At 43.5% G+C, this 25,275-nt stretch overlaps 1 protein-coding gene, 1 long non-coding RNA gene and 1 pseudogene across 5 annotated transcripts; 2 read left to right on the plus strand and 1 right to left on the minus strand.

The window, feature by feature from the left end:
* The first annotated feature begins 7,080 nt into the window (after positions 1 to 7,080).
* On the plus strand, positions 7,081 to 10,592 carry LOC103667300 (C-C motif chemokine 15). 4 transcript variants are annotated; one of them, XM_008695423.2, is made up of 4 exons: positions 7,081 to 7,253; positions 9,225 to 9,278; positions 9,759 to 9,870; positions 10,274 to 10,592. In XM_008695423.2, exons 1-4 carry the CDS (start codon positions 7,178 to 7,180, stop codon positions 10,389 to 10,391), a joined length of 360 nt encoding a protein of 119 aa, XP_008693645.1. In that variant the 5' UTR covers positions 7,081 to 7,177; the 3' UTR covers positions 10,392 to 10,592. The 4 variants fall into 4 exon arrangements, with proteins under 4 accessions (XP_008693645.1, XP_040496906.1, XP_008693647.1 ...); XM_040640972.1 differs by having other exon boundaries at positions 7,082 to 7,253; positions 9,756 to 9,870; XM_008695425.2 differs by having other exon boundaries at positions 7,082 to 7,253; positions 9,225 to 9,272.
* Positions 10,593 to 11,418: 826 nt separating this feature from the next.
* LOC121105033 lies at positions 11,419 to 14,364 on the minus strand. Its single transcript, XR_005837475.1, has 2 exons — positions 13,931 to 14,364; positions 11,419 to 13,029 (listed from the first exon to the last, which is right to left on the minus strand). It is a non-coding gene; the product is annotated as an uncharacterized LOC121105033 (long non-coding RNA).
* A 7,520-nt stretch (positions 14,365 to 21,884) lies between these two features.
* On the plus strand, positions 21,885 to 23,179 carry LOC121105032 (annotated as a pseudogene).
* Positions 23,180 to 25,275: the final 2,096 nt, after the last annotated feature.

The following is a 25,275-nucleotide window of genomic DNA, read 5'->3' on the forward strand; positions in this document are numbered from 1 at the left end:
GGCCCCCTGAGCATGGGGCTCTGCAACCATACAGCTCACACACCCATAAAGCAGGCCTCAACCTAGGGCTCAAAGCGAAATAACCACGATGCAGTGGGGCATTTCAGCTCAGGATGCAAGAAGAGCAGAGGCCACAGCCACCTCCTCCCCATCCCCCTCCCCTCCACCAGCCCCTAGGAATTGTCCTGCCTGAATTTAACCCCAATGTCGATTTCTTTCCACTCTCATTCTTTGCACAGAATTCCGTTTGAGCAGAAAACAAGAAAGAGTCCAGGACTGGGGAACAGAAGCTCCTTTACTTTTAGTTCCATATGACAGAGAGCCCACTTAAAATGTGCTATGGGAATACTAAAATAGTTTATTGGTTTACATACTTAAAAAGAGCAAATGCCAGGGGTGTGGCTCAGGGAAAACTGGCCCCAGGGGCAAAGGACTCCCCAGCTCTTCTGCAGGTGTGCCAGGACGGGGCTGCCTCTCCCCTTCCTTACAAGCAGAGAACTACTGGGGAAGGACCCAGCCTGCTGGGCTTGCGAGGATGGGTCCACACCTGTGACAAAGGGTTGACTGAGCCCAGAGACCCTCATAGCTGCATAGGCAGAGAAGTTCCCTCAGAGAAGGGGGGCATAGTTTCCAGAAGAAAGAAGGGTGTTGGAAGAAATAAATATATATAAAGCCCCCTACTTTGCTTTTTTTTTTTAAGATTTTATTTATGTATTTATTTGAGAAAGAGTGAGAGAGCACAAACAGGGGGAGTGGCAGAGGAGAGGGAAAAGCAGGCTCCCCGCTGAGCAGGGAGCACAATGTGGGGCTCCATCCAAGGACCCTGGGATCCTGACCTGAGCTGAAGGCAGAGCCACCCAGATACCCCCCTACTTTGCTTTTTATTTAAAAAAAAAAAAAAGCCTCTTGGGCTTAAAGTATTGATATACTTTAAGGAATGTTCTTAAAGTATTGGTTACCATGTTAAATGTCTGTATTCACTCATACATTACATGTGTGGTATGGACACGCCCCACACATGCCCCAAATGTTATCATCTCCATGCCTTTGTCTTAAAGGGTGAGCTCTAGTACCAGAAGCCCTGGATTTGTATTCCAGCTTTGCCTCTTTCTAGCAGTGTGCACATATTACTTCACTGCTCTGTGCCTCTCTACCCTGGTCTGTAAGAGAGTGTGGCAACTATCCCTATTTCACAGTGTAGTGAGGATAGAATGATAAAATATTTGCAAAACATTTAAAACAGCTCATGTCTTGCAACTACTGGTTATTAACACTATTTGCAGATACTTCTAACTAGAATGTTCTTCCTCCTTTCTCTGCATTTTAAAATGGTACAGAGTCTCGGTCCAATTTTTGAGACCCCCTTCAAAGGCTATCTCTTCTGTGATTTTTTTTCATCATCCTAATTCAAAAGGATCTCTCTCTTCTTCCTCTGAAGTCCACATGGGGCACCAGGGCCCCACAGTTCTGGACGGCAGGGACCTTCCAGTCCTCTCCAGCTCTGCCCCAACTAGAATATAATCATCCTTACTAAGACTTACAGTAGTCCTTCTTAACAAGTACTAGTAGAATTAAAAGCAACAAACCTAAAGCTCCCAACAGAGAAAGCAAAGCTCTATGCCAGATAGCTTCACTGATGAAACGTACCAAATATTTAAAGAAGGATGAACATACCAACCTCTTCCAAAACATGAAAGAGAAAGCAGTACTACCTAACTCATCTGATGAAGCCAGCATCACCCTGATATAAGAACATATGTGCACACAAAAACTTGTACATGAATGCTCATAGCAGCATATTCGTAATATCCACAAACTGGAAACAACCCAAATGCCCATCACCTGAAGAGTGGATAAACACCATTTGGTATAGCCATACAACGGGCTATCATTCAGCCGTGAAAAGGAATGAAGTATTGAAGGCTGTTACAACATGGATGAACCTTGAAAATGTTGTGTTCAGTGAAAGGAGCCAAACACCAAAGGCAACATATGCAGTATGATTCCATTTATATGGGGCATCCACAGGAGCCAAATCCCCAGACAGAACGCAGACGAGTGGTTGCCAGGGGTCAGCAGAGGGGAGAATCAAGGTGACTACTTCGTGGGTACAGGGGCTCCTTCTGGGTGATGAAAATGTGCTGGTACTAGATAGAGGCTAGAGCTACATATATTGCGAATGTACTAGATGCCACTAAATTAATTGCACACTGTAAGATGATTAATGGTTACTATTATGTCACGTGATTTTAACCTCAATAACAACAGCAAGCCTCCCTTTGAATGAGGGACTGTTACTTTTGCTTTCAGCAACTATATGAAGAAGGTGAGGCAGTCTTTACGGCCCTAAGGAGAAATCATCAATTAGCTTTTGCTCCATCACAAATCACCCTAAAATTCAGTAGATTAAATCAAGTGTTAACGAGACACCACCACACACCTATGAGACTGGCCAAAATCCAACATCGAATGCAGCAAGGGTGTGGAGCAACGGAAACTCTCATATGTTGCCACCGAGAATGCAAAATGGTTCGGCCACTTCAGAAGACAGCTTGGTGGTGTCTTACAGAACTACACACCCTTACCATGTGATCCAGCAACTGCTCTCCTTGGTATTTACCCAAGGAGTTGAAAACTTTGGTTCACCCGAAAACTTGCACACAAATGTTTACGGCAGCTTTATTCATAATTGCGAAAACTTGGAAGCAACCAAGATGTCCTTCAGTAGATAAACAGATAAATAAGCTGTGGTAGATCGAGACAGTGAAATATTCAGTACTAAAAAAAAAAAAATCAGCTATCAAGCCATGAAAAAGAAATGGAGGAAATTCAAATGCATATTGCTAAGTGAAAGAAGCCAATCTGAAAAGGCCACATACCACATGATTCCAACTGTATGACATTCTGGAAAAGGCAATACTAGAGAGACCGTAAAATGATTAGTAGTTGCCAGAGGTTGGGGGGAGAGGTGGTGAATAGGCAGAGCAGAGGGGATTTTTAGGGCAGTGAAAATACTCTGTATGATACCATAATGATGGATACATACGATTATGCATTTGTCCAAACCCATAGAATGTACTATACCAAGAGTGAACCATGGGTATATGATTATACATTTGTCCAAACCCACCAAGAGTGAACCATAATGTAAACTATGGTCTGTGGGTGATGACGATGTGTCAGTGAAGGTTCATCAACTATAACAAATATCTCACTCTGGTGGCGGGTGTTGATCATGGAGGAGGCTATGTGTGTGTGGGGGTAGAGGGTATTTGGGAAATCTCTATATGCCCCTCAGTTTTGCTATGAATCTAAATCTACTTTTAAAAAGTAAAGTCATAATAAAAAATGAAAAAATTTTAAGAAGCAAGCATTTTTTAATATCTCACAATTCTATGGGTTAGATGGATAATTCTCCTGGCCTGAGCAAGCTTAACTGGGGTTCAATGGTCTAGGATAACCTCTTAGCTGGGACAGCTGGGATAACTGGGGGATCTTTCTTTCCATGTGATCTTTCAACCTTCGAAAGGCTAGCATGGGCTGGTACATGCAACAGTATAAAGACTCAACAGAAAAATGGCATACAAGTCTCAATGTGCCAGCACTTTCCAAGTCCCTGAATCACATTTTCTATTATTCCACTCACCAAAGTGAGTCACAGAGCCAAGACCAGAGTCAGTATGGAACGGACTTTCCAAGTGCATGCATATTGGATGGGAGGAATTATTACAGCCATTCTTGTAAATAATCTACTAAAGGAAGGAATAAATCAAATATTTAAACCAAGACCTAACCTCTGAGCTAGAATTTGTAGACGGGCTTGGTCCCCAGTTGAAATCCCTTTACTTGACTTGATATCACCAAGGCATACAGGAAATGGTCAGAATCATTTTACCTTGAGGCATGAAGAGTGAGTGTGAGTGAGTGTGTGTGTGTGTGTGTCACCAGAACAGATGTGGAGAGTTGCCGGTCATGTTGGGCCAGCCCTGAGCACCATGTCCCAAGACACAGAGGTATCTTTGTGTCCTCTGACAAATTTGATTTGTGTGTGTCTGTGAATGAGGAGTCCTCAAAAGCATGGGGTCCAGGGCCCAGTCCCGTCCTGCCTGGGTCTTAAAAAGTAGTACCAGTCTTGGAGCTTTGAAAATTGAGATGTGATTCCTGGCTTCTTCCACCAGGAGCAACAGTTCCAGGAAGTCAGCCTCCTGCATGGTTTGTAGGTGTCAGTGCTGCCATGAAAAACACCATTTACGCAGCACTTTACGCATATGCAGAAGAGACAGAGCAAGAAGATCTTCAACAGTGAGTGTCAGTCCCCCATGACCAGCAGCTACCACCCTGCTGACATCTAGATATCAAGTATCAATATGGCGCCTACCCTCAAGGAGAAAATACAGCCATATGGTAACATGTTGGTTGAATATCTTGGACCCCTGCCATCCTGCAAGACAGAACAATCTGACCTTAGCAGAACGGTCACCCACTCCAGATACAGATTTTCCTTCTGTACCAGTAGTGCCTTTGCCAACACAATTGAGACAGGGAAACAAGAGACCTCATAAAGGACTGCTTTTTTGGTTCCTCTTCCTGCTTCTATTTTTGCTAGGACCTACACCCCTGCCTTTGACACATACCTTATAGTTCAGATAATATATGTCCTCCTTATAAAGGTCAAGGAGTTAATGATTTCTTTGGAGTCTTCCAGCACGAGAGATAACATCTAAGGAGTTACTTGGAGAGATCACCATGTGTGTTTTCCAAGACTCCAAACACCTTAACACCAAGACCCCAGGCTCCAGGGCACAAGGAGCTAAGGACTTATGGAGGATGCCTGAGCACTCCTCCTTGTTTTGACCAGTTGCCGAATGCCTGAAAGGACACATACACCAGACCACTAACCTCCATAAAAACACCAGACACCAAGATGAATGAGATTCATTCATCTTTCTAAGTCTCCCAGACACTCTGTATCTGCTCTCTCTATGTCTTCAATAAACTCTGCTCTCACTTGCTCTCGGCTTGCATTAGATTTCTCTGTGTGCAAAGCCAAGGAATCTCTTGCTGGTCCTGCGCAACCCTCCCTGGGTCCTCAGACCCAATCCGCCTGCATCACAAACATCCAAAGATTTACAGAATGCCTGATGAGATAGTATTTATACAACATGGCCTCAGGCCAAGGGATCTGTTTTATAGACAGTAATGTGAGTCAGTGGACATAGGAGATCCACTGGCAATAGCATATACGTAATCATGCAGAAGCAGCCAGACCAGGAGAATGGTGGGGTGTTAATAACTTTGCTAAGGGGACAACAGACTCAGGGTTGAGACTCTCCAGAATCCAGGATATCCACTGAACCAAACGCTGATAGATGATGCTATGTCCCCAGCATCTAGAACACATAGGAACCTCCCTTCCAGAACCTGAAGGAGGCTTTGTGAAGGATCCAACATAATAAAGCCACAAACATATTGGAGGGAAGCATGGGGTGGACTGTACCCTGTACTACTTCACGTCCTTTTGTCCCGCTGCTTACCTCACCCACTGCTCAGCCCTCACTTTTCTTAGATTTACACAATCTTCATGCAGGTGTCGTGCCTCAGCCTGCCTTTGAAAACTCTAGCTTCCTGATCTAGCTTCTTTGATCCTGAGGTGTGGAGCCCCTGCAAGAACATAACACACATGCAAGAGCAAACAATTTCTGTGATCTACCATTGGCCAATGAAGGGTTGTCCCCATCATCTATTGCTGTGTCACAAACCACCCAAGGTTTAATGGTATAAAATGACAACTATTTTGTTCTACTCACAAATTCTACAGGTCAGAAATTCAGACAGGGAAGAGCAGGGATGGATTGTCTCTGCTCTGTGATGCCTGAGATCTCAGCTGGGAAGACACAACTAGCAAGGAGGGACTGAAATCTAGAACAGTGTTGTCCAATAGAAATATCACGCAAGTCATACACAAAATTTTCAATTTTTTAGTTGCCACATTAAAAAAGCAAAAAGCAACAAATGAAATGAATTGTAATAATATATTTTCTTTAACACAATATATCCAAAACATGTAACCAATGTAAAAAATTATCCAGATATTTTACATGGGAGGGGGTAATTAAATCCTTGAAACCTGGTGTGAAGTTTATACTTTCAGAACATTCCAGTGTGGACTTGCCCCATTTAAAGTGTTCAGTAGCCACATGTGGTTACTCGTTCCTAGACTGACCAGTACAGATCTAGAGGCTTCCTCACACCCACATATGGCACCGAGGCTGGGATGACCTGAGGGCTATGCTCATTTGGGACTATTGACCAGAACTTTGCCTATGGTTTGGGCTTCCTCACAGCACAGCAGCCTCAAGCTAGTCAGTCTTCTTATCTGGTGGGTCAGGGCTCCAAGAGTGTTCCAGTGACTAAGGTTAAGTCCATGACTTTTCATAACACAGCCTCAGAGGTCACATGGGATAAGCGATTGATTGAACAAGCCACAAGCCCCTCTCCATTTCTAGGGCAGAGAACATAGACACCACCACTGGGTGAGAGGAGTGTCAAAAAATTTGCAGCCATATTTTAAAAGTGCTGCAGGGATAAAAGCCAGAGATAAATGCTTCCCCTCTCTTTCGCCTGGTGAAATATTCCGAGATAACTTCATAAGGCTCTTCAAAAAAACTCTCAGCAGAGAGGTGCTGAGGAATAATGAGATTGATACATTTTTGCAAGTAGAGCCAACAGTATTTATTAATGGGTGAACGCGGGGTGTGAAACAAAGGGAGGAGTCAAGGATCAGGAGTCTGTGTGAGGAATCACACCACTGGTTTACAGGCTATTCCTGCACTGGAAGTGCTTTACTCCTGGGGCAAACACTCTGACTTAGAGGATGAAATTAACCTCCTGGAGGAAGGGTCCTTCGTGAAATACTCTCTCTGTGTGCCTGTATCCCTTGGGCAGTTGGGAAAGCATGAAGTCTCCTTTACTATCTACTTCCTGTTGCATTCCCAGCCTTGTTCCCCTTTTCAGAAATAGCATGTTGCCTATTGTATAGCCAAAGGACGGCACTCTGAACCTCTGCCCTGTGACTTCCTGGTCTTCCTCTCTTATAAAGGGCAGAGCTGGGATCCCGGAGAGTCAGAGAGCAAGAGAGCCAGGAGTCCTCAGACCAGCTCTGCCTGCTATCGGGAAGATGAAGATCTTCACGGCTGCCCTCCCCTTCCTCATTCTTGCTACTGCCCTTGGATCCCAGGTCGAGGTCGTTCATGGTGAGTTCAGTGAAACTTCCCACTGGTGACGCGGTGCACGGTAACTCGTGAGCTGGGGAGGAGACACAGAAGGGCACCTTTGTCCTCTGACATCGTCCCCTGCCCCAGGCGGGGATGTGAATTTGGCACTTGTTTAAAAAGCAGCACCAACAGGCTATAGACCTCTCTCTCTGGGAAAACTGTGTACAAATGACTGGTCCCCCTTGAGGAAATAACTCTCTCCCTTTTCATGACCAGAATTATTCGATGCCTTCTCTTAGCTGACATAGGACTGTTAAGTGCTAAATCAAAAGAACTATAGTAAAATTGTAAATTTGCAGAAAGCAGCATAGAATTCTACAATGTTAGTGTAATATTATCATTTTAGAGAGGAAATGAGACAAGCCCTGAAAGTGCCTCACCCAAGTCCACCTAACCATTCTATTTATTTAACAAACAAATAGCTAGTTCTTCCTATGTGCAGGCAGGCACTGTTCTAAGTGTCTTATGGACTTCATACATTAGATCCTCCTAACAACCCTGGGGGGCGGACTATCCGCAACTTGTATAGTTCTGCCTATTATATTATTGTTCTCATTTTCCAAATGAGAAAACCTTAGACAACTTGATCAAGATCATATAGCTATTAAATGGTGGAATGAGGGTAGGAGCCGGTTAGGAAGCTGCTATGGAAAGGCAAGGTCACTTAAGATTTTATTTTGCAAGCCCCACACACATCATAGCAAGCATATCAGGTCTACACACATGCCTCCTTAAATAGAATTCATGTGTAACTATTTAAGAAATGATCTAAAAGTTTAGTTGCCTTTGCCTCATTAGCCTAATGCAGGTCCACAATCCCTTCTCCAAAACTCTGGGGTAGGATGTGTTTTGGAATGCAGAAGTATTTAGTTTTTAAAAACATAATACAATATGATCCAGCAGTTCCACTCTGGATATATACCCAAAAGAAATGAAAGCAGGTACGTGAAGAGAGATGCGTACACCCACGCTCAGCACAGCATTATTGATAATAGCCAGAAGGGGAGAGCAACCCGAGAGTCCATCAACAAATGAATAGATTTTTTTAATGGGGTATCCACATACAATATATTATTCAGCCTTAAAAAGGAAGGAAATTCTGACACGTGCTACAAAAGGGACAACCTTGAAGACATTATGCTAAGTGAGATAAACCTGTAACAAAAGAACAAACACTGCTTGGTGTGGCCTGGGGCTTGGGGGCGGGGAAAATGGGAGTGATTGCTTCACGGGCACAGAGTTCCAGTTTTGCAAGATGGAAAACGTTCTGTGGATGGGTTGTGGTGATGGTTGCGCAATACGTGAATGTGCTTCGTTCTACGGATCCGTATGCTTTTGCACATGCTCACAATTGTGTCGATTATGTCTATTTCACATTTTCAATAACATAAATGACATTTTTTAAAAGATAACACATACCTGGACATTACTTAAGGTCGCTGGCAGAGTCTGAGACGTGTACTTCAATCAAACGTGGTAGTATTTCTGCGGCAAACACAAATAGTCATACTACTGGGATAAATAAAGATCGTGAATAGCCTCACTTCACTTTGGGTGACATTGTGCCACCGAATCAGTTAACGAAAAATTCTGCTGTTTCCTGAGCCCTTGTGGATTCCAGAAATGTATAGAAAGTATTGTGGCATGTTTCACATTATGTACCCATTCAACCGATTTATTCATATCGGATCTACAGTTTGCTTTTGGTATTTCAAAGTCAGTCGGATGGATTCACGTCTCTGACAGTCTCAAGAATTTCCTGAAACACCCCAGGGCCCTGAGAGAGAAAAGGGGCCTGGAGGCAGACCTCGAACCCAGACTGGGGTCCAGTGGTGCAACATCATCACCTCCCTACCAGGGGATGGGGCTGAGACATGAGACCAGAGGAGACATGGAGACAAGGCTGCCTCAGTGATTTCTCTCCCCTCCTTGTTTGTTTCTCCCAAATAGAACCCATGGTGGTGAAAATTCAGCATGAACCATTCATACATATGGAAGGTAAAGGTATATAATATAACATTATATTATAGCATATGTTTAAAAGCAGCAGCTGCACAGATCTGCTCAATGGCTTCAGAACACCTCATTTACAGGGTGGGGGTAGGGGGAAGGTGGGGAGGGTCCTGAAGTTGGTGAATGTCCCAAGAAAGATCAGGATGGACTGTTAGAGGTGACCTCTAGTCCACCCAGCTGTCTCTAGAGTTGGCTCACCTGGGGGCAGAGGTGCTCACTGATGCCTTCCACAGAAATGAAATACTCCCTCTTCTATTGGAAATGGCCGTGGCACTGTTACGGCCTTGCCTGTGTGCCCTCACATAGCTCAGCCCCAAGGAGAGTGAAGCAGGTGCAGGCCGAGAGGGAGAACATCCTCCTGGAGTCCTGTGCCTTCTCACCCTCCCCAGGACTTTGGAGGAAAGAGGGAAAGGACCTAGTCTTCCTTGAAAAGAGACCCAGTCCTTAAATGGCTCTTTCCCCTTGCAGCAGGCTTTCACCGTCCCTCTGACTGCTGCCCCGACTTAAAACAACGAAAAATTCGATGTGCAAACATGAAAGATTTTTTTGTAACCAGCAGTGCATGCTCCCGGCCAGCTGTCATGTAAGTGCCAAGCTCACTAGCCATGTCTTGGGAGGGGAGGACATGATGGACAGGTGTGTAGAAAAGTCCCACCCTCTGGATCCTGCCAGGTCCCAGGAGGCTTGTGTCCTCATTAGGATCCTGCAGGGCATCAGGTAAGAGACGCTCGCAGTGAAGAGGCAGACTGGGGACAGATGGAGAGAGCAGAAGACAGGCTGCCCGAGGAAATACCCATGAGTCACTAAGGCAGCCTCAGAGGCTGAGGCAGAGTCTCAGAGAGGAGGTGCCCTGAGCCCCTGTAGCAGAGAAGGAAAAGAACATGCTGGTACGAGTGGGAGATCCCAGAGCCGGGGAGGAAGGGGCTCCCCATCCCCATTTGCTGAATGCTCCTTAGTTTGTAATCGTTCTCCGTCTTGCTCCCCAGCTTCCTTACCAAAAAGGAGCGGCGTGTCTGTGCTGACCCTTTTGATTTGGAAGTTCAGAATTGCATGAGGTCCCTAAAGATGAATCACGTGGATGTGAGAAAGAGGAGGCTTGCTTGAGAAAGGATGCTAGGTGCCAGCCACCCCACCTCCACTTGTCTTGTCCCAACTCCCTCCTGGGATTTTCTTGGCCTGAATTATTTTTCAAAAAGCAACAACTACTGTTCTTTTTGTTCTGGTTATAAAAGCAATGTATTAATAAAGAGTATCCAATGTAACTTTCCTTGAAATTTAAGAGGAAAAAGAAACTATAGGAATTGCTGAAATTTGGATTCTGTGTTTTTTTTCCAAATGATATAACATAATAGAATGTTTTAAAAGCTCAAAACATTCAAACTCATTCAAACATAGATTGAACATGTGTCAAAAATGTGCTTAACCCATTTAATGAGGGAACCATAAAACTGAGTCAAAGATCATCTGAGGAACAGAGATTTATATAGTTAATTGGGGATGGCATTCTGATGTTAAGTCAGAGAAAAACAGATTAATATCCTATAGGAAAATAAAACTGTAACTCTGGGGATTATCTTTTCTTTTCTTTTTTTTTTTTTTCATGGGGGGAGGGTAGGGGCAGAGGGAGAGGGAGAGAACCTTAAGCAGACTTCACGCCCAGTGTAGAGCCCAACACAGGGCTCAATCTCATGATCCTGAGGTCATGATTCAAGCCGAAATCCAAGAGTCAGATGACGCTTAACCAACTGAGCCACCCAGGCATCCCTGGGGATTATCTTTTCTACTGGACAAAAATCATTTACATCTGTGCTAGATAAAAATTTGCAAGTTAACCTAATTTCACAAAGTCAGGGGCCCCATCAGGAGTAAGTAGAACACCACTGGAGAGGACATTCCCCCTACAGGAGCCCTGGGGTGGGCTTGTTGGACAATCTTCCAAATGACATTGGAGGGCCTGCCTGCAGTCATCCTTCTGCCTTATTTCTACATTTTGGATATTTTCTCTCAACAGATATAACTTCCTCTTTAAAGTTAAAGGACGTTAAGAAAACCATATAAAGTTGGACTGAACATGGGTAGTGAGATCAAGCCCAGCATTGGGCTCCATGCTCAGCGGGGAGTCTGTTTGAGGTTCTCCTTCTCCCTTTCCCCTCCCCCACTGAGTGCTTTCTTGCTTTCTCTAAATCAATCAATCAATCTTTAAAAAATAAAGTTGGAGTGAATATCAATTTTACATTCATATCTATTCATGTATATACATTTATATTTATAATTAATAAGTCTTAGTCAACTGTCTCAAAATTCAGAAGAAAGCACTGAAATTCTAAACAAAAGTTTAATTAAAAAAAATGTAAAATGTATCTTGCTTTTTGGGTGATTTGCCATAAAGAGTTATAGGGAAAAAACTCACTGATGACCAAATATCTGTCATAATAATAAACACTATTAGAAGAAGAAACCTGAGACAGTGATTAAAGCTGGGGATTATTATAACTCTAAAGGGATTAAATACACATTCACACTATGTCTCCTCTTATTCTATGAAAAATAGTTAATCTTTGGAGGTTTGACTATGGTGTAGAAAACCTTCTTCTGTTCCATCATTTAGGAGTAGGGGATGGACAGAAGATGACTGGGGAGTAAGAGGTAGAGCACAGATGTACACAGTTTAGCCAAGCATTCCAGGTAATTCTTAGGCAGGTGGTCTTAGGAAGGACCTCACTTAGACCATTTTAGGAGGTGCAGGTAAAAAAGGTAGGCAGGCTAGCTGGTGGACCTGTGCCTTAGTAAATTTCACTCCTTCAGGGATTCTCTCTTTTTTTCTCAGCGGAAGTAGAAATCTCTAGTTCCCTGGTCGTGAATGCAGTTTCTGAGGATGGGGGCACTGGCTCTGGTGGGCAAGGAGGAAGGAGGGGTAGGACTGGTCCAACCTTCACTGAGGTTGTCGGAAAGTTTAATTTCTAGGGAGTAGAGGTGGTGGGACTCCTTTCTTGTCTTTGACCAAAAGTTGTCCTGGGCACTGCCCAGCTCTCTCTCTCTCGGGTCCATCGCCCCTGTGGAAGGCTCCCACACAGATAGCCTTCTTTACTTAGAGAACTGTGCTTGAACCCATTTATGACCTCTCCTGTTGCTCTCATCCACTTCACTGTATTCTGTTGAATTCAGCAGCTTTGAGTTAACACCAGCCCACTGAGAACTGAGTGATGGAAACCGCAATTTTTGGCTTCTCTGCAGAGATTTTGTTTCAGAGCCTCGGTGAAAATCTCAAAAAGTTGTTAGATTGAAACGGCGCTAGACGCAAGGGGAAAGTGTGTGAATTCATTGGTTTCTCTGGCTGGCCAAGTTGTTAGCTCAATAGAATGAAATGGAGAGCACGGACCACTGGAACCATCTGGACAGTAGAGGACCAGGTGTCTCATCAAGGCTTTGGGTCATGACAATGGCAGCTGAACAGAAAGGGGGAATGGACACTGAGACCTTCCTTTCTGACCAAGCATCTGGTCACTCATAGAAGGTCTTTGAGATCTTGGAGCAGACAATAGTTTGTTATGTCTACGTCAATTACATAATACATACCTTATTTTCACAGTTCCTCAAAAACTGCATGTTCTTTTTTGCTTCCTTGCTGTCTGTGGTGCCTCTGCCACAAATACTCCTCCTCTCAACTCTCCCCAGCAAAACTCAGCCCAGCCTACAAGGTTCAACCTAGATGTCCCTGTAAAACCTTCCCTTGCTATCTCACCTCCCTTTCTCTGGAATTTCTTCACGTTTTTCTGGTGGACAAGTTCTCCCCCAGGCCATGCCTAGTAAGTAAGAACAAAATATGACCTCTGTGTGCAAGAATCATATATATAGCTCCTCTCTAAATCTCCAAGTGGTCATGCAACAGTGGATTAAAATGATGAGGTGGTCTTATGAGGGGCAACCAGCCTGGGCCTAACACCTTCCCAGGCCCCATGCGGGCTACCCAAAGGTTGACGCTGACCCTTTGAACAGTCCAGGGTTTGGGGCGCTGACCTCCATGCAGTTGAAAGTCCAAGTGTAGCTCTCTAAAAACTTAACTACCAACAGCCTACTGTTGCCAAAGCCTCCCTGATAACGTAACAGTCGACTCACACATATTTTGTATATGTATTACATACTATATTCTTATAATAAAGTGAGCTAGAGAAAAGAAAACAAAACATTATTAAGAAAATTATCAGGCAGGGGCACCTAGGTGCCTCAGTCGATTAAGCATCTGCCTTCGACTCAGGTCATGATCCCAGGGTCCTGGGATCAAGTCCTACATTGGGCTCCCCTTCTGCCGGCCATTCCCCCTGCTTGTGCTCTCTCTCTCTCTTTCTCTGGCAAATAAATAAATAAATAAATAAATAAATAAAATCTTCAAAAAAAAAAAAAAGAAAATCATCAGGCACAGAAAATACATATACAGTATTTACTGTATTTATAAAAAAAAATCCACATGCAAGTAGACCTGCACAGTTCAAGCCTGTGTTGTCCAAGGGTCAACTGTATATTGAAGCACAACAGGCAGGAAGCTGTACTATAGATCTGAAACTTTAGCATGCATAGAGGCACCTAGAGGGTGCTCTTCCAGACCCGGTCTGGGGTAGGCATGGCCTGGGGGAGAACTTGTCCACCAGAAAAACGTGAAGAAATCCCAGGAAATTAGCAAGGGAAAAAGAAAAGAGGATAGCTTGACCACCTCTCAGAGAAAGCAGAGGGACTCTGAGATAAAGCAACAAAAGCAGAAGCCAGCTAATGAGAAGTCTATGCCGACAAGAGAAAAATGATGACTACTTGGAAAACCTGGGTGCTACCGCTAGCTAGGTGTAGCGTAAGCTCTATGGTCAAAATTTTGTGGAGCTAACAGTCATGTGTTATATCCTTATAAAACGATATTAAACTTTACCTTTCAGCCTGACTTAGCATAATGTTTCAGAACCATTCTTCAAAGAATAAAACATTGTGCATGTGGAAAAAAAAAAAAAAAAGAGGGGAGAGTTAAGATGGCGGAGGAGTAGGGGACCCCTTTTTCAGCCGGTCCCCTGAGTCGAGCTGGATAGGTACCAGACCAGCCTAAATAACCACGGAATCAGCCTGAGACGCAGGATGATGCATCTGGATCTCTACAAATGAACATCTCCAGCACTGAGTATTGAGGTACGAAGAGGGGAGCTGTAAACCGTGCACAGATATCGGAAGATAAATGGAAGGGGGAGGGAGGCGCCGCGTTTGGGCGCCGGGAAGCGGCAGCCACCTGCACGGGGGAGCGGGCGGACACACAGAGGGCACCCGCGAGAGAGCGGACTGAGACCGGTGAGCCGTGAACGCGCGCGCCAAGGCATCTCCGGAACACCGGAATCGGTGTGCTCACGGGATCAGACTGAGCCGGGAACTCCCGGGCGCTGCGGCGGCTGACGGCCTGGCGAGGCCACCTGCGAGGCGGGCGGACTCGCGGTCGGCACCGCGAGAACAGCAGACTGAGACCCTGAACCGAGATGCGCGCGCCACCAGGCTTCTCCGAAACTCCGGTCGGGTGTGCTCACCGGGCATAGAGCTGACCGGGAGACCCGGGAGCCTGCGAGGCGGCTGGCGGCTGGCGGCAGTTAAACACAAAAAGGACAGAGGAGCGCCGCCGGCCCTGGAAGTGAGGGCTGGGACGCCGGGTGTGGGGCGCACATCCCGGGACGCTGCAGGGTTGAGCAGCACCAACAGAAACAGAGTTAAAGTGGCCAGAACATTAGTAGAGAACGGGCCGCAATCCTTCTGTTCCGTGACAGAGGCTGAAATTTGGCCGCTGCTGCTCTGACTCTCAGAAGAGGCACAGCAAACCGCCAGGGAAAGCCGCCAGAGAACAAAAGCCTGGAAATACCGGCTCAGAGAGTGCCCATCCCCATCCTCCCTCGCAGGGGACACGGAGACTCTACCCAAACAGGGTTGCCTGAGTATTGGCGCGGCAGGCCCCTCCCCCAGAACACAGAAGGCAGGCTGAAAAATCAAGAAGCCCACAACCCGGGCGCCTGGGTGGCGCAGTCATTGAGCGCCTGCCTTCGGCTTAGGGCGTGATCCCGGCGTTCCGGAAAGGAGTCCCTCATCGGGCTCCTCCGCTGGGAGCCTGCTTCTTCCTCTCCCACTCCCCTGCTTCTGTTCCCTCTCTCGCTGGTTGGCTGCCACATAAATAAATAAATAAAATCTTTAAAGAAGAAGCCCACATCCCTAAGATCCCTATAAAACAAGGGGCACGGCCTGGGACCCAGTCAATAATTTGGGCTCTGGAAACCCCGCAACCTCTCTTCATCAGAATGACAAGAAGGAGAAGCCCCCCCCAGCAAAGAAAAGACAGTGATTCTGTGGCCTCTGCCACAGAAATAATGGATATGGATGTAACCAAATTATCAGAAATGGAATTCAGAGTAACGATGGTCAAAATGATGAGTAGAATTGAAAAAACTATTAACGAAAAGGTTACTGAGAATATAGAATCCCTAAGGACAGAAATGAGAGCGAATCTGACAGAAATTAAAAATTCTATGAGCCAAATGCAGGCAAAACTAGAGGCTCTGACGGCCAGGGTCGCAGAAGCAGAGGAACGGGTTAGTGAATTGGAGGATGGGTTAATAGAGGAAAAAATGAAAATAGAAGATGGTCTTAAAAAAATCCACGCCCACGAATGTAGGTTACGGGAGATTACTGACTCAATGAAACGATCCAATGTTAGAATCATCGGCATCCCCGAGGGGGTGGAGAAAAACAGAGGTCTAGAAGAGATATTTGAACAAATTGTAGCTGAAAACTTCCCTAATCTAGCAAGGGAAACAAACATTCGTGTCCAAGAGGCAGAGAGGACCCCTCCCAAGCTCAACCACGACAAACCTACGCCACGTCACGTCATAGTGCAATTCGCAAATATTAGATGCAAGGATACAGTATTGAAAGCGGCCAGGGCAAAGAAATTTCTCACGTACCAAGGCAAAAGCATCAGAATTACGTCAGACCTGTCTACACAGACCTGGAATGAGAGAAAGGGTTGGGGGAGCATATTTAAAGCTCTTTCAGAGAAAAACATGCAGCCAAGGATCCTTTATCCAGCAAGGCTGTCATTCAGAATTGATGGAGAAATAAAGACATTTCAGAATCGCCAGTCACTAACCAATTTTGTAACCACGAAACCAGCCCTACAGGAGATATTACGGGGGGTTCTATAAAAGTAAAAAGGCCCCAAGAGTGATACAGAACAGAAAGTCACAGCCAATACAAACAAAGACTTTACTGGCAACATGGCAACATTAAAATCATATCTCTCAGTAATCAGTCTTAATGTAAATGGTTTGAACCATCCCATAAAACGCCACAGGGTTGCAGATTGGATAAAAAGAAATGACCCATCCATTTGCTGTCTACAAGAGACTCATTTCGAACCCAAAGATGCATTCAGACTGAGAGTAAGGGGATGGAGTACCATCTTTCACGCAAATGGACCTCAAAAGAAAGCTGGGGTAGCAATTCTCATATCAGATAAATTGGATTTTAAACTACAGACTATAGTTAGAGATGCAGAAGGGCACTATATTATTCTTAAGGGAAGTATTCAACAAGTGGATATGACAATTATAAATATATATGCCCCCAACAGGGGAGCAGCAAGATACACAAGCCAACTCTTAACCAGAATAAAGAGACATATAAATAAAAATACATTAATAGTAGGGGACCTCAACACTCCACTCTCAGAAATAGACAGAACACCCTGGCAAAAACTAAGCAAAGAATCAAAGGCTTTGAATGCCATACTCGACGAGTTGGACCTCATAGATATATATAGAACACTACACCCCAGAACCAAAGAATACTCATTCTATTCTAATGCCCATGGAACATTCTCAAGAATAGACCATGTTCTGGGACACAAAACAGGTCTCAACCGATACCAAAAGATTGAAATTATCCCCTGCATATTCTCAGACCACAACGCTCTGAAATTGGAACTCAACCACAAGGAAAAATTTGGAAGAAACTCAAACACTTGGAGACTAAGAACCATCCTGCTCAGGAATGACTCGATAAACCAGGAAATCAAAAATCAAATTAAACAATTTATGGAGACCAATGAGAATGAAAATACAACAGTCCAAAACCTATGGGATACTGCAAAGGCAGTCCTAAGGGGGAAATACATAGCCATCCAAGCCTCACTCAAAAGAATAGAAAAATCTAAAATGCAGTTTTTATATTCTCACCTCAAGAAGCTGGAACAGCAACAGAGGGACAGGCCTAATCCACGCACGAGGAAGCAGTTGACCAAAATTAGAGCTGAAATCAATCAAGCAGAAACCAGAAGTACAGTAGAGCAGATCAACAGGACTAGAAGCTGGTTCTTTGAGAGAATCAATAAAATTGACAGACCACTGGCAAGACTTATCCAAAAGAAAAGAGAAAGGACCCAGATTATTAAAATTATGAATGAAAAAGGAGAGGTCACGACGAACACCATTGAAATTGGAAGGATTATTAGAAATTTTTATCAACAGCTATATGCCAATAAACTAAGCAATCTGGAAGAGATGGAATCCTTCCTGGAAACCTATAAACTACCAAGATTGAAACCGGAAGAAATTGATTCCTTAAACAGGCCAATTAATTATGAAGAAATTGAGTCAGTGATAAACAACCTTCCAAATAACAAAACTCCAGGCCCGGACGGTTTTCCTGGGGAATTCTACCAAACATTCAAAGAAGAAATAATACCTATTCTCCTAAAGCTATTTCAAAAAATAGAAACAGAAGGAAAGCTACCAAACTCATTCTATGAGGCCAATATTACCTTGATCCCCAAACCAGGCAAAGACCCCCTCAAAAAGGAGAATTACAGACCGATTTCCCTAATGAATATGGACGCCAAAATCCTCAACAAGATACTTGCTAATAGAATCCAACAGTACATTAAAAGGATTATCCATCACGATCAAGTGGGATTCATACCTGGGATGCAAGCGTGGTTCAATATTCGCAAATCAATCAGCGTGATACATCATATCAACAAGAAAAGACTCAGGAACCATATGATCCTCTCAATCGATGCCGAAAAAGCATTTGACAAAATACAGCATCCTTTCCTGATTAAAACCCTTCAGAGTGTAGGAATAGAAGGTACATTTCTCAATCTCATAAAAGCCATCTATGAAAAGCCTACTGCAAATATTATTCTCAATGGGGAAAAGCTGGAAGCCTTTCCCTTAAGATCAGGAACTCGACAAGGATGCCCACTCTCGCCACTATTATTCAACATAGTACTAGAAGTCCTTGCAACAGCAATCAGACGACAAAAAGGGATCAAAGGTATTCAAATTGGCAAAGAAGAAGTCAAAATGTCTCTCTTTGCAGATGACATGATACTCTATATGGAAAACCCAAAAGAAGCCACTCCCAAACTATTAGAAGTTATAGAGCAATTCAGTAACGTGGCGGGATACAAAATCAATGCTCAGAAATCAGTTGCATTTCTATACACGAATAACGAGACCGAAGAAAGAGAAATTAGGGAATCCATCCCATTTACAATAGCACCAAAAACCATACGTTACCTTGGAATTAACTTAACCAGAGACGTAAAGGACCTATATTCTAGAAACTATAAATCACTCTTGAAAGACATTGAGGAAGACATAAAAAGATGGAAAGATATTCCATGCTCATGGATTGGAAGAATTAACATAGTTAAAATGTCCATGCTACCCAGAGCAATCTACACTTTCAATGCTATCCCGATCAAAATACCGAGGACATTTTTCAAAGAACTGGAACAAATAGTCCTTAAATTTGTATGGAAACAGAAAAGGCCCCGAATCTCCAAGGAACTGTTGAAAAGGAAAAACAAAGCTGGGGGCATCACAATGCCGGATTTCGAGCTGTACTACAAAGCTGTGATCACAAAGACAGCATGGTACTGGCACAAAAACAGACACATAGACCAATGGAACAGAATAGAGAGCCCAGAAATGGACCCTCGGCTCTTTGGGCAACTAATATTTGATAAAGCAGGAAAAAACATCCGGTGGGAAAAAGACAGTCTCTTCAATAAATGGTGCTGGGAAAATTGGACAGCTACATGCAAAAGAATGAAACTTGACCACTCTCTCACACCATACACAAAAATAAACTCCAAATGGATGAAAGACCTCGATGTGAGACAGGAATCCATCAAAATTCTAGAGGAGAACATAGGCAGCAACCTCTACGACATCGGCCAAAGCAACCTTTTTCATGACACATCCCCAAAGGCAAGAGAAACAAAAGATAAAATGAATTTATGGGACTTCATCAAGATTAAAAGTTTCTGCACAGCCAAGGAAACAGTCAGAAAAACTAAGAGGCAGCCCACGGAATGGGAGAATATATTTGCAAATGACACTACAGATAAAGGACTGGTATCCAAGATCTACAAAGAACTTCTCAAACTCAATACACGAGAAACAAATAAACAAATCAAAAAATGGGCAGAAGATATGAACAGACACTTTTCCAATGAAGACATACAAATGGCTAACAGACACATGAAAAAATGTTCAAAATCATTAGCCATCAAGGAAATTCAAATCAAAACCACACTGAGATACCACCTTACGCCAGTTAGAATGGCAAAAATAGACAAGGCAAGAAACAACAATTGTTGGAGAGGATGTGGAGAAAGGGGATCCCTCCTACATTGTTGGTGGGAATGCAAGTTGGTACAGCCACTCTGGAAAACAGTGTGGAGGTCCCTTAAAAAGTTAAAAATTGAGCTACCCTATGATCCAGCCATTGCACTACTGGGTGTTTACCCCAAAGATACAGACGTAGTGAAGAGAAGGGCCATATGCACCCCAATGTTCATAGCAGCAATGTCCACAATAGCTAAATCGTGGAAGGAGCCGAGATGCCCTTCAACAGATGACTGGATTAAGAAGTTGTGGTCCATATATACAATGGAATATTACTCAGCAATCAGAAAGAACGAGTTCTCAACATTTGCTACAACATGGACGGCACTGGAGGAGATAATGCTAAGTGAAATAAGTCAAGCAGAGAAAGACAACTATCATATGATTTCTCTCATCTATGGAACATAAGAACTAGAATGATCAGTAGGGGAAGAAAGGGATAAAGAAAGGGGGGGTAATCAGAAGGGGGAATGAAACATGAGAGACTATGGACTATGAGAAACAAACTGAGGGCTACAGAGGGGAGGGGGGTGGGGGAATGGGATAGGCCGGTGATGGGTAGTAAGGAGGGCACATATTGCATGGTGCACTGGGTGTTATACACAACTAATGAATCATCGAGCCTTACATCGAAAACCGGGGATGTACTGTATGGTGACTAACATAATATAATAAAAAATCATTATAAAAAAAAAAAGAATCACCTGGAGGGCTTGTTAAAAACACAGATTACTGGATCCCAGCCCCAGAAATTCTCATTCAGTAGGACTGCGTGGAGCCCAAAAAAACCCGGCATATCTAACAAGTTCCCAGGTCCTGTTGATGTTACAGTGTGGAATGGAAATTTGAAGAACTCTCACTTTGGACTTTGTAATTTCAACATTGTTTGCGACTTTTATAAAAAGCACATGTTTCTTTAGTAACCAAAAAATAATTTCAAAGAATTGAAAAAAATAAATCTTTATGGTCTTAAGAACAAAGAACAAAATGAGCCAGTTCTTGACTTGTGTTGACACATTTTTTCAATGATGAAGTTTATCAGAGCTATTTAATTATAAAAGAAATATGCAATTGGGAAAAGTTTAAACACAGCTAAGTAAGTCTGACAAACAATTTTCAACTTTTAAAAGCAAAAATCTTAGGGGGGAACCTGCCTGGCTCAGTTGATAGAGCAAGCAACTCTTGATCTTGGGGTTGTGAGTTCAAGCCTCATGTCGGATATAGGGATTACTTTAAAAATTTTTTAATCTTTTTTAAAAACGTTTTTTAAGGTAAAAATCTTGGGAGTTATGCAAAGTAGCTAGAAAAAATGCTTAAAAGTTCTTAAAAAAAAAAAAAACAGGGGCATCTGTGTGGTTCAGTTGGCTAAACAGCCAACTTTTGATTTCCACTAGGGTCATGATCTCAGGGTCCTGGGATCAAGACTGCTTCGGGGTCTGCCTGACATTCTCTCTCTCCTCCCTCTGCCCCTCCCCACCACGTTCCCACTTGTGCACTCTCTCTCTCAAATAAATAAATAAATCTTTAAAAAGTAAAACAGAAAGCTGCACAGAAATCATCAAGGCATAAAACAACAAATGGAAACATCCACATTTTTACTCTTTTACTTTTAGAACCACAGTGAAGGTTTTAAATATATAGCTCATTCCCTTCTCTCCTTTCCCCCCCCCCCTTCATGTATTCATGCCCTTGGTGTGAACCGGGGGCTCACCTGAGGACTCAGCTAGAACTGGGTCAGAGGGCATGATCCACATGGTTGAGGCCAGTGTCACTGGGACTGAAGATACAGCCAGTATGGCCAGAAGATTTGGTATACAGAGGGCACAGTGCAGAGGTAAACATATTGAGGTTAAGGGGAGCCAGATTTCTCACCCCTGAAGTAGAGAGGGAAACACATAGAAAGGGAAGATTAAAATAAACCCTGTGGTGTTGACTTGGAATTGAATGTTTGGTACAAACTTCTGGTTTTTCATTTAGCTAGACTGATGATATAGAAATTGCTATAAATGCTTAGATTGAAATAATAGAAATAGATATAAATTTATATACACATTTATGCATATATGCTCAATATATTTTCTAGTTCTGTCCACTAAGAGCTCAGACCTAAGAGCTCTGCCCCTCCCGTAGAAATGAGCACCCTGAGCACCCAGATCTCTCAAAACCATCATTTACTAACAGGAACCAGGACTCGTTGGAGAAATGGCTGATTCCCAGAGCTGGGGCAAAGTATAAGATGAGCCTCACATCATCATTTTCTGCCAAAAAGGAAAAAAGCAAGGATAAATCAGAAATCTTCAAATCTTTTAGAGAATGGGACAGTAGTGCTGGGAGCCTCGCAGGCAGGGGCCATGACTCACAGTGCTGAGCACACACGGCACGTTAGCAGCCCCAGCGTCAGGGGCTCCCCCACCATCACAGCCCCTGCACTGGGGCAGCCACCCCCCGCTCCCTCTGCTCCTCCTCCCTTCACTTGCACCATGGCTGATCACTGAGTTCAAGGAAGCTTTCTCCCTATTTGACAAAGAGAGCGCTGGCACCATCACAACAAAAGAACTTGGAACTGTCATGAGGTCACTGGGTCAGAACCCAACAGAAGTCCAACTGCAGGATATGATCAACGAGGTGGCTGCTGACAGTAACGGCACCATTGACTAACCAGAGTTTTTGACTATGATGGCTAGAAAAATGAAAGATACAGACAGTGAAGAAGAAATTCGTGAGGCATTCCCAGTCCTTGACAGGGATGGCACTGGTTACATCAGTGTGGCAGAACGACCTCATGGCATGACAAACTTGGGAGAAAAAGAACAGATGAAGAAGTCAATGAAATGAGCAGAGAACCATATTGACGGAGATGGACAGGTCAACTATGAAGAATTCATACAGATGATGGCTGAAAATGAAGACCTACTTTCAATTCCTTTTCCCCCTCCAGAACAAACTGAATCTTTTACTTACCTCTTAAAAAAAAAAAAAGTTAATTTACACATTCTGTTTCTCTACAGCAAAACTGAGTGTCAAAATACCTTAGGTCCACACACACAAAATCTGCCTGTATTGGTTGGTGGTCCTGTGTCCTTTAAAGATCAAGCTCCCACCAGTTTTACAATATAAATACTTATACCCCCTTAATGATAAAGCAGCACTTAGTGGACTCCTTGCAGTTCTGTTTGCTCATGATTAATACACGGTTTGGCCAGTTTTTCATGCATGCTGCTTGACAACTGAGCATCGTCAGACATTTGCGTTAAAAATGATAAGTGAAAAAAACAAATTTAAAGCCTATTCAAATGTGTTCTAGTCCAATTTGTTAGTATAAATTGTCACGGCTGGTTTACTTAAACATTTAAAATTTGTTTACCTCAAGATGTTTTGCAGAAACATGGATGAAGGATAAACTGTCTAGACATAGCACCACTCAGCAGGATGGCCCTCTTATACTTCTGTGTGCCCCGACCCAAAGTGACAATGACACCTACCCTGGTGGCCTGCTGCATATGTTGGGTTAGCGTTGTCCTCATTGTACTAGAGTAAAATGGGTGTCAGGCTATCACCATGCACACAAAGTTTTAAAAAGGAAGGGACCATCTTTGGACTCTGTTTTTTAAAACCTTCTGAACCATGACTTGAAGCCAGCAGAGCAGGCTGGGGCTGTGGACTCTGCACAACCATCACCATTGCTGTTCAAGAAATTATAACTTATGTCCATTCCAAGTTGTAAATGTTAGTCTTTTTTTCCAATAAAAAGACCATTAACTTAAAAAAAAATCGAGAGAGAGGAAAAACCAGGAAAAAAACACAAATATAAGTTCCCCCCTTGCACAAAAATTCTCATACTCTCAAGGCAGAATTCTATACCCAGCAAAAATATCAATCAAGCATGAGAGAGGAGTAATGACTTCTTCAGACAAGCAGGAACTCAGAAAATGTATGTCCACACACTCCTTCTGTATTATTTGATTTTTTAAAATCAATGTGTATGTGTTGCTTTGGAAAACATTTTTAATATTTTTTAAATAGGTACTGCATACTTACCAGCTGGCAACAGAACACTTAAGGTCTTCTTGTTGTGACCGAATTCCATTCATCCCACTGTATTATAATTTTCACTTACTTTTTGATTCCCTCTTTGAGCTAGGAGTCCTCTGAGGTCAAGGTCGTCTTCATTCCCATCCTCCATGCATAGCCCAGTACCTGGCATTGATATTGTGGCAAAGAAGTGATGTAGTCATTAAACCCATTCCATTTTCCTCCTGGGCACACAGATGATCTATATTTTTCATATTTTCATCATTAAGTTGGAGCCAGGTGCTTTCATTCTGGCCGTGGAGTGGAAGTGAAGTCATTTATATCATTTCCGGTACACGAAAATCTCCCGGCTCTCTTCTGCCTCTTCCCTTTGTAGCAAACTTGGAGGCCTTGTGTTGAAACTGGGGGAATCACAGACAGAAGAAGCCTTAGTCCATGAATAGGTGCGTGAACAGCTCTCCCCAACACACACACCCTCATCCCACTGCTCGCACACATTGAACTATGACTTGAGCAAGAAATAAGCCTTCATTTAATTAACCCCCTGAGATTTAGGGGTGGTTTATTATAGCAATTAGCATATACAGACTAATGTAGATAGGAACTTAATAATTTCTTGGAAAATAAAGGGATTTCCTGTAAGGCTCTTAGCAACAACTTGGCAGGTAGGCTAAGTCTCCAGGAAAACAAAGTAAACACTGTTTCCTTCCAACTCATATTCTCCCCAAAAACAACTTATTTCCTCAGATGGTTCCTAATGGCAATCATTATTTGATTTGAAGAGTTTAAGTAGTATTGTTATCGATAACAAATATAAAACATGTCTAATAAATGGCTATCTTGGCAGCCCAGCATGTTTCCTGTGAGACGTACATACTTCAACCCGCTCAGTTAATTTATTCATGCTTCTTCTGAAACAGGCGTTTATACCTCACCTGCTCGCTGCCAGGCTCTGTGTGAATGGGCAAAGGTAAAGAACAGATGCCCCCTGCCCTGACGAATCCAGTCAAGGAAAGAAGATGCGAACAGCTTTCCAACCACAACAGCAAGCAAAATGGGCCCAGGGTGCCCAAGAAGAGTGTGGTAAAGGCCACCAGACGGAGTCCGCAGAGGCCAATCTGTTCAGCATCCCAGTCATCCTGTAAATATGAGCAAGTCCCTGGCCCTTCTGGAGCCCCAATTCTTTCTCCGTAAATGGCCACTTTAGACTTATCTAAGGATGGCAACACATGGCCTGTGAGCTGCACCCTAAC

This window comes from Ursus maritimus, unplaced genomic scaffold (genome assembly GCF_017311325.1).
Source record: "Ursus maritimus isolate PB19 unplaced genomic scaffold, ASM1731132v1 scaffold_24, whole genome shotgun sequence".
NCBI classification, from domain to species: domain Eukaryota; kingdom Metazoa; phylum Chordata; class Mammalia; order Carnivora; family Ursidae; genus Ursus; species Ursus maritimus.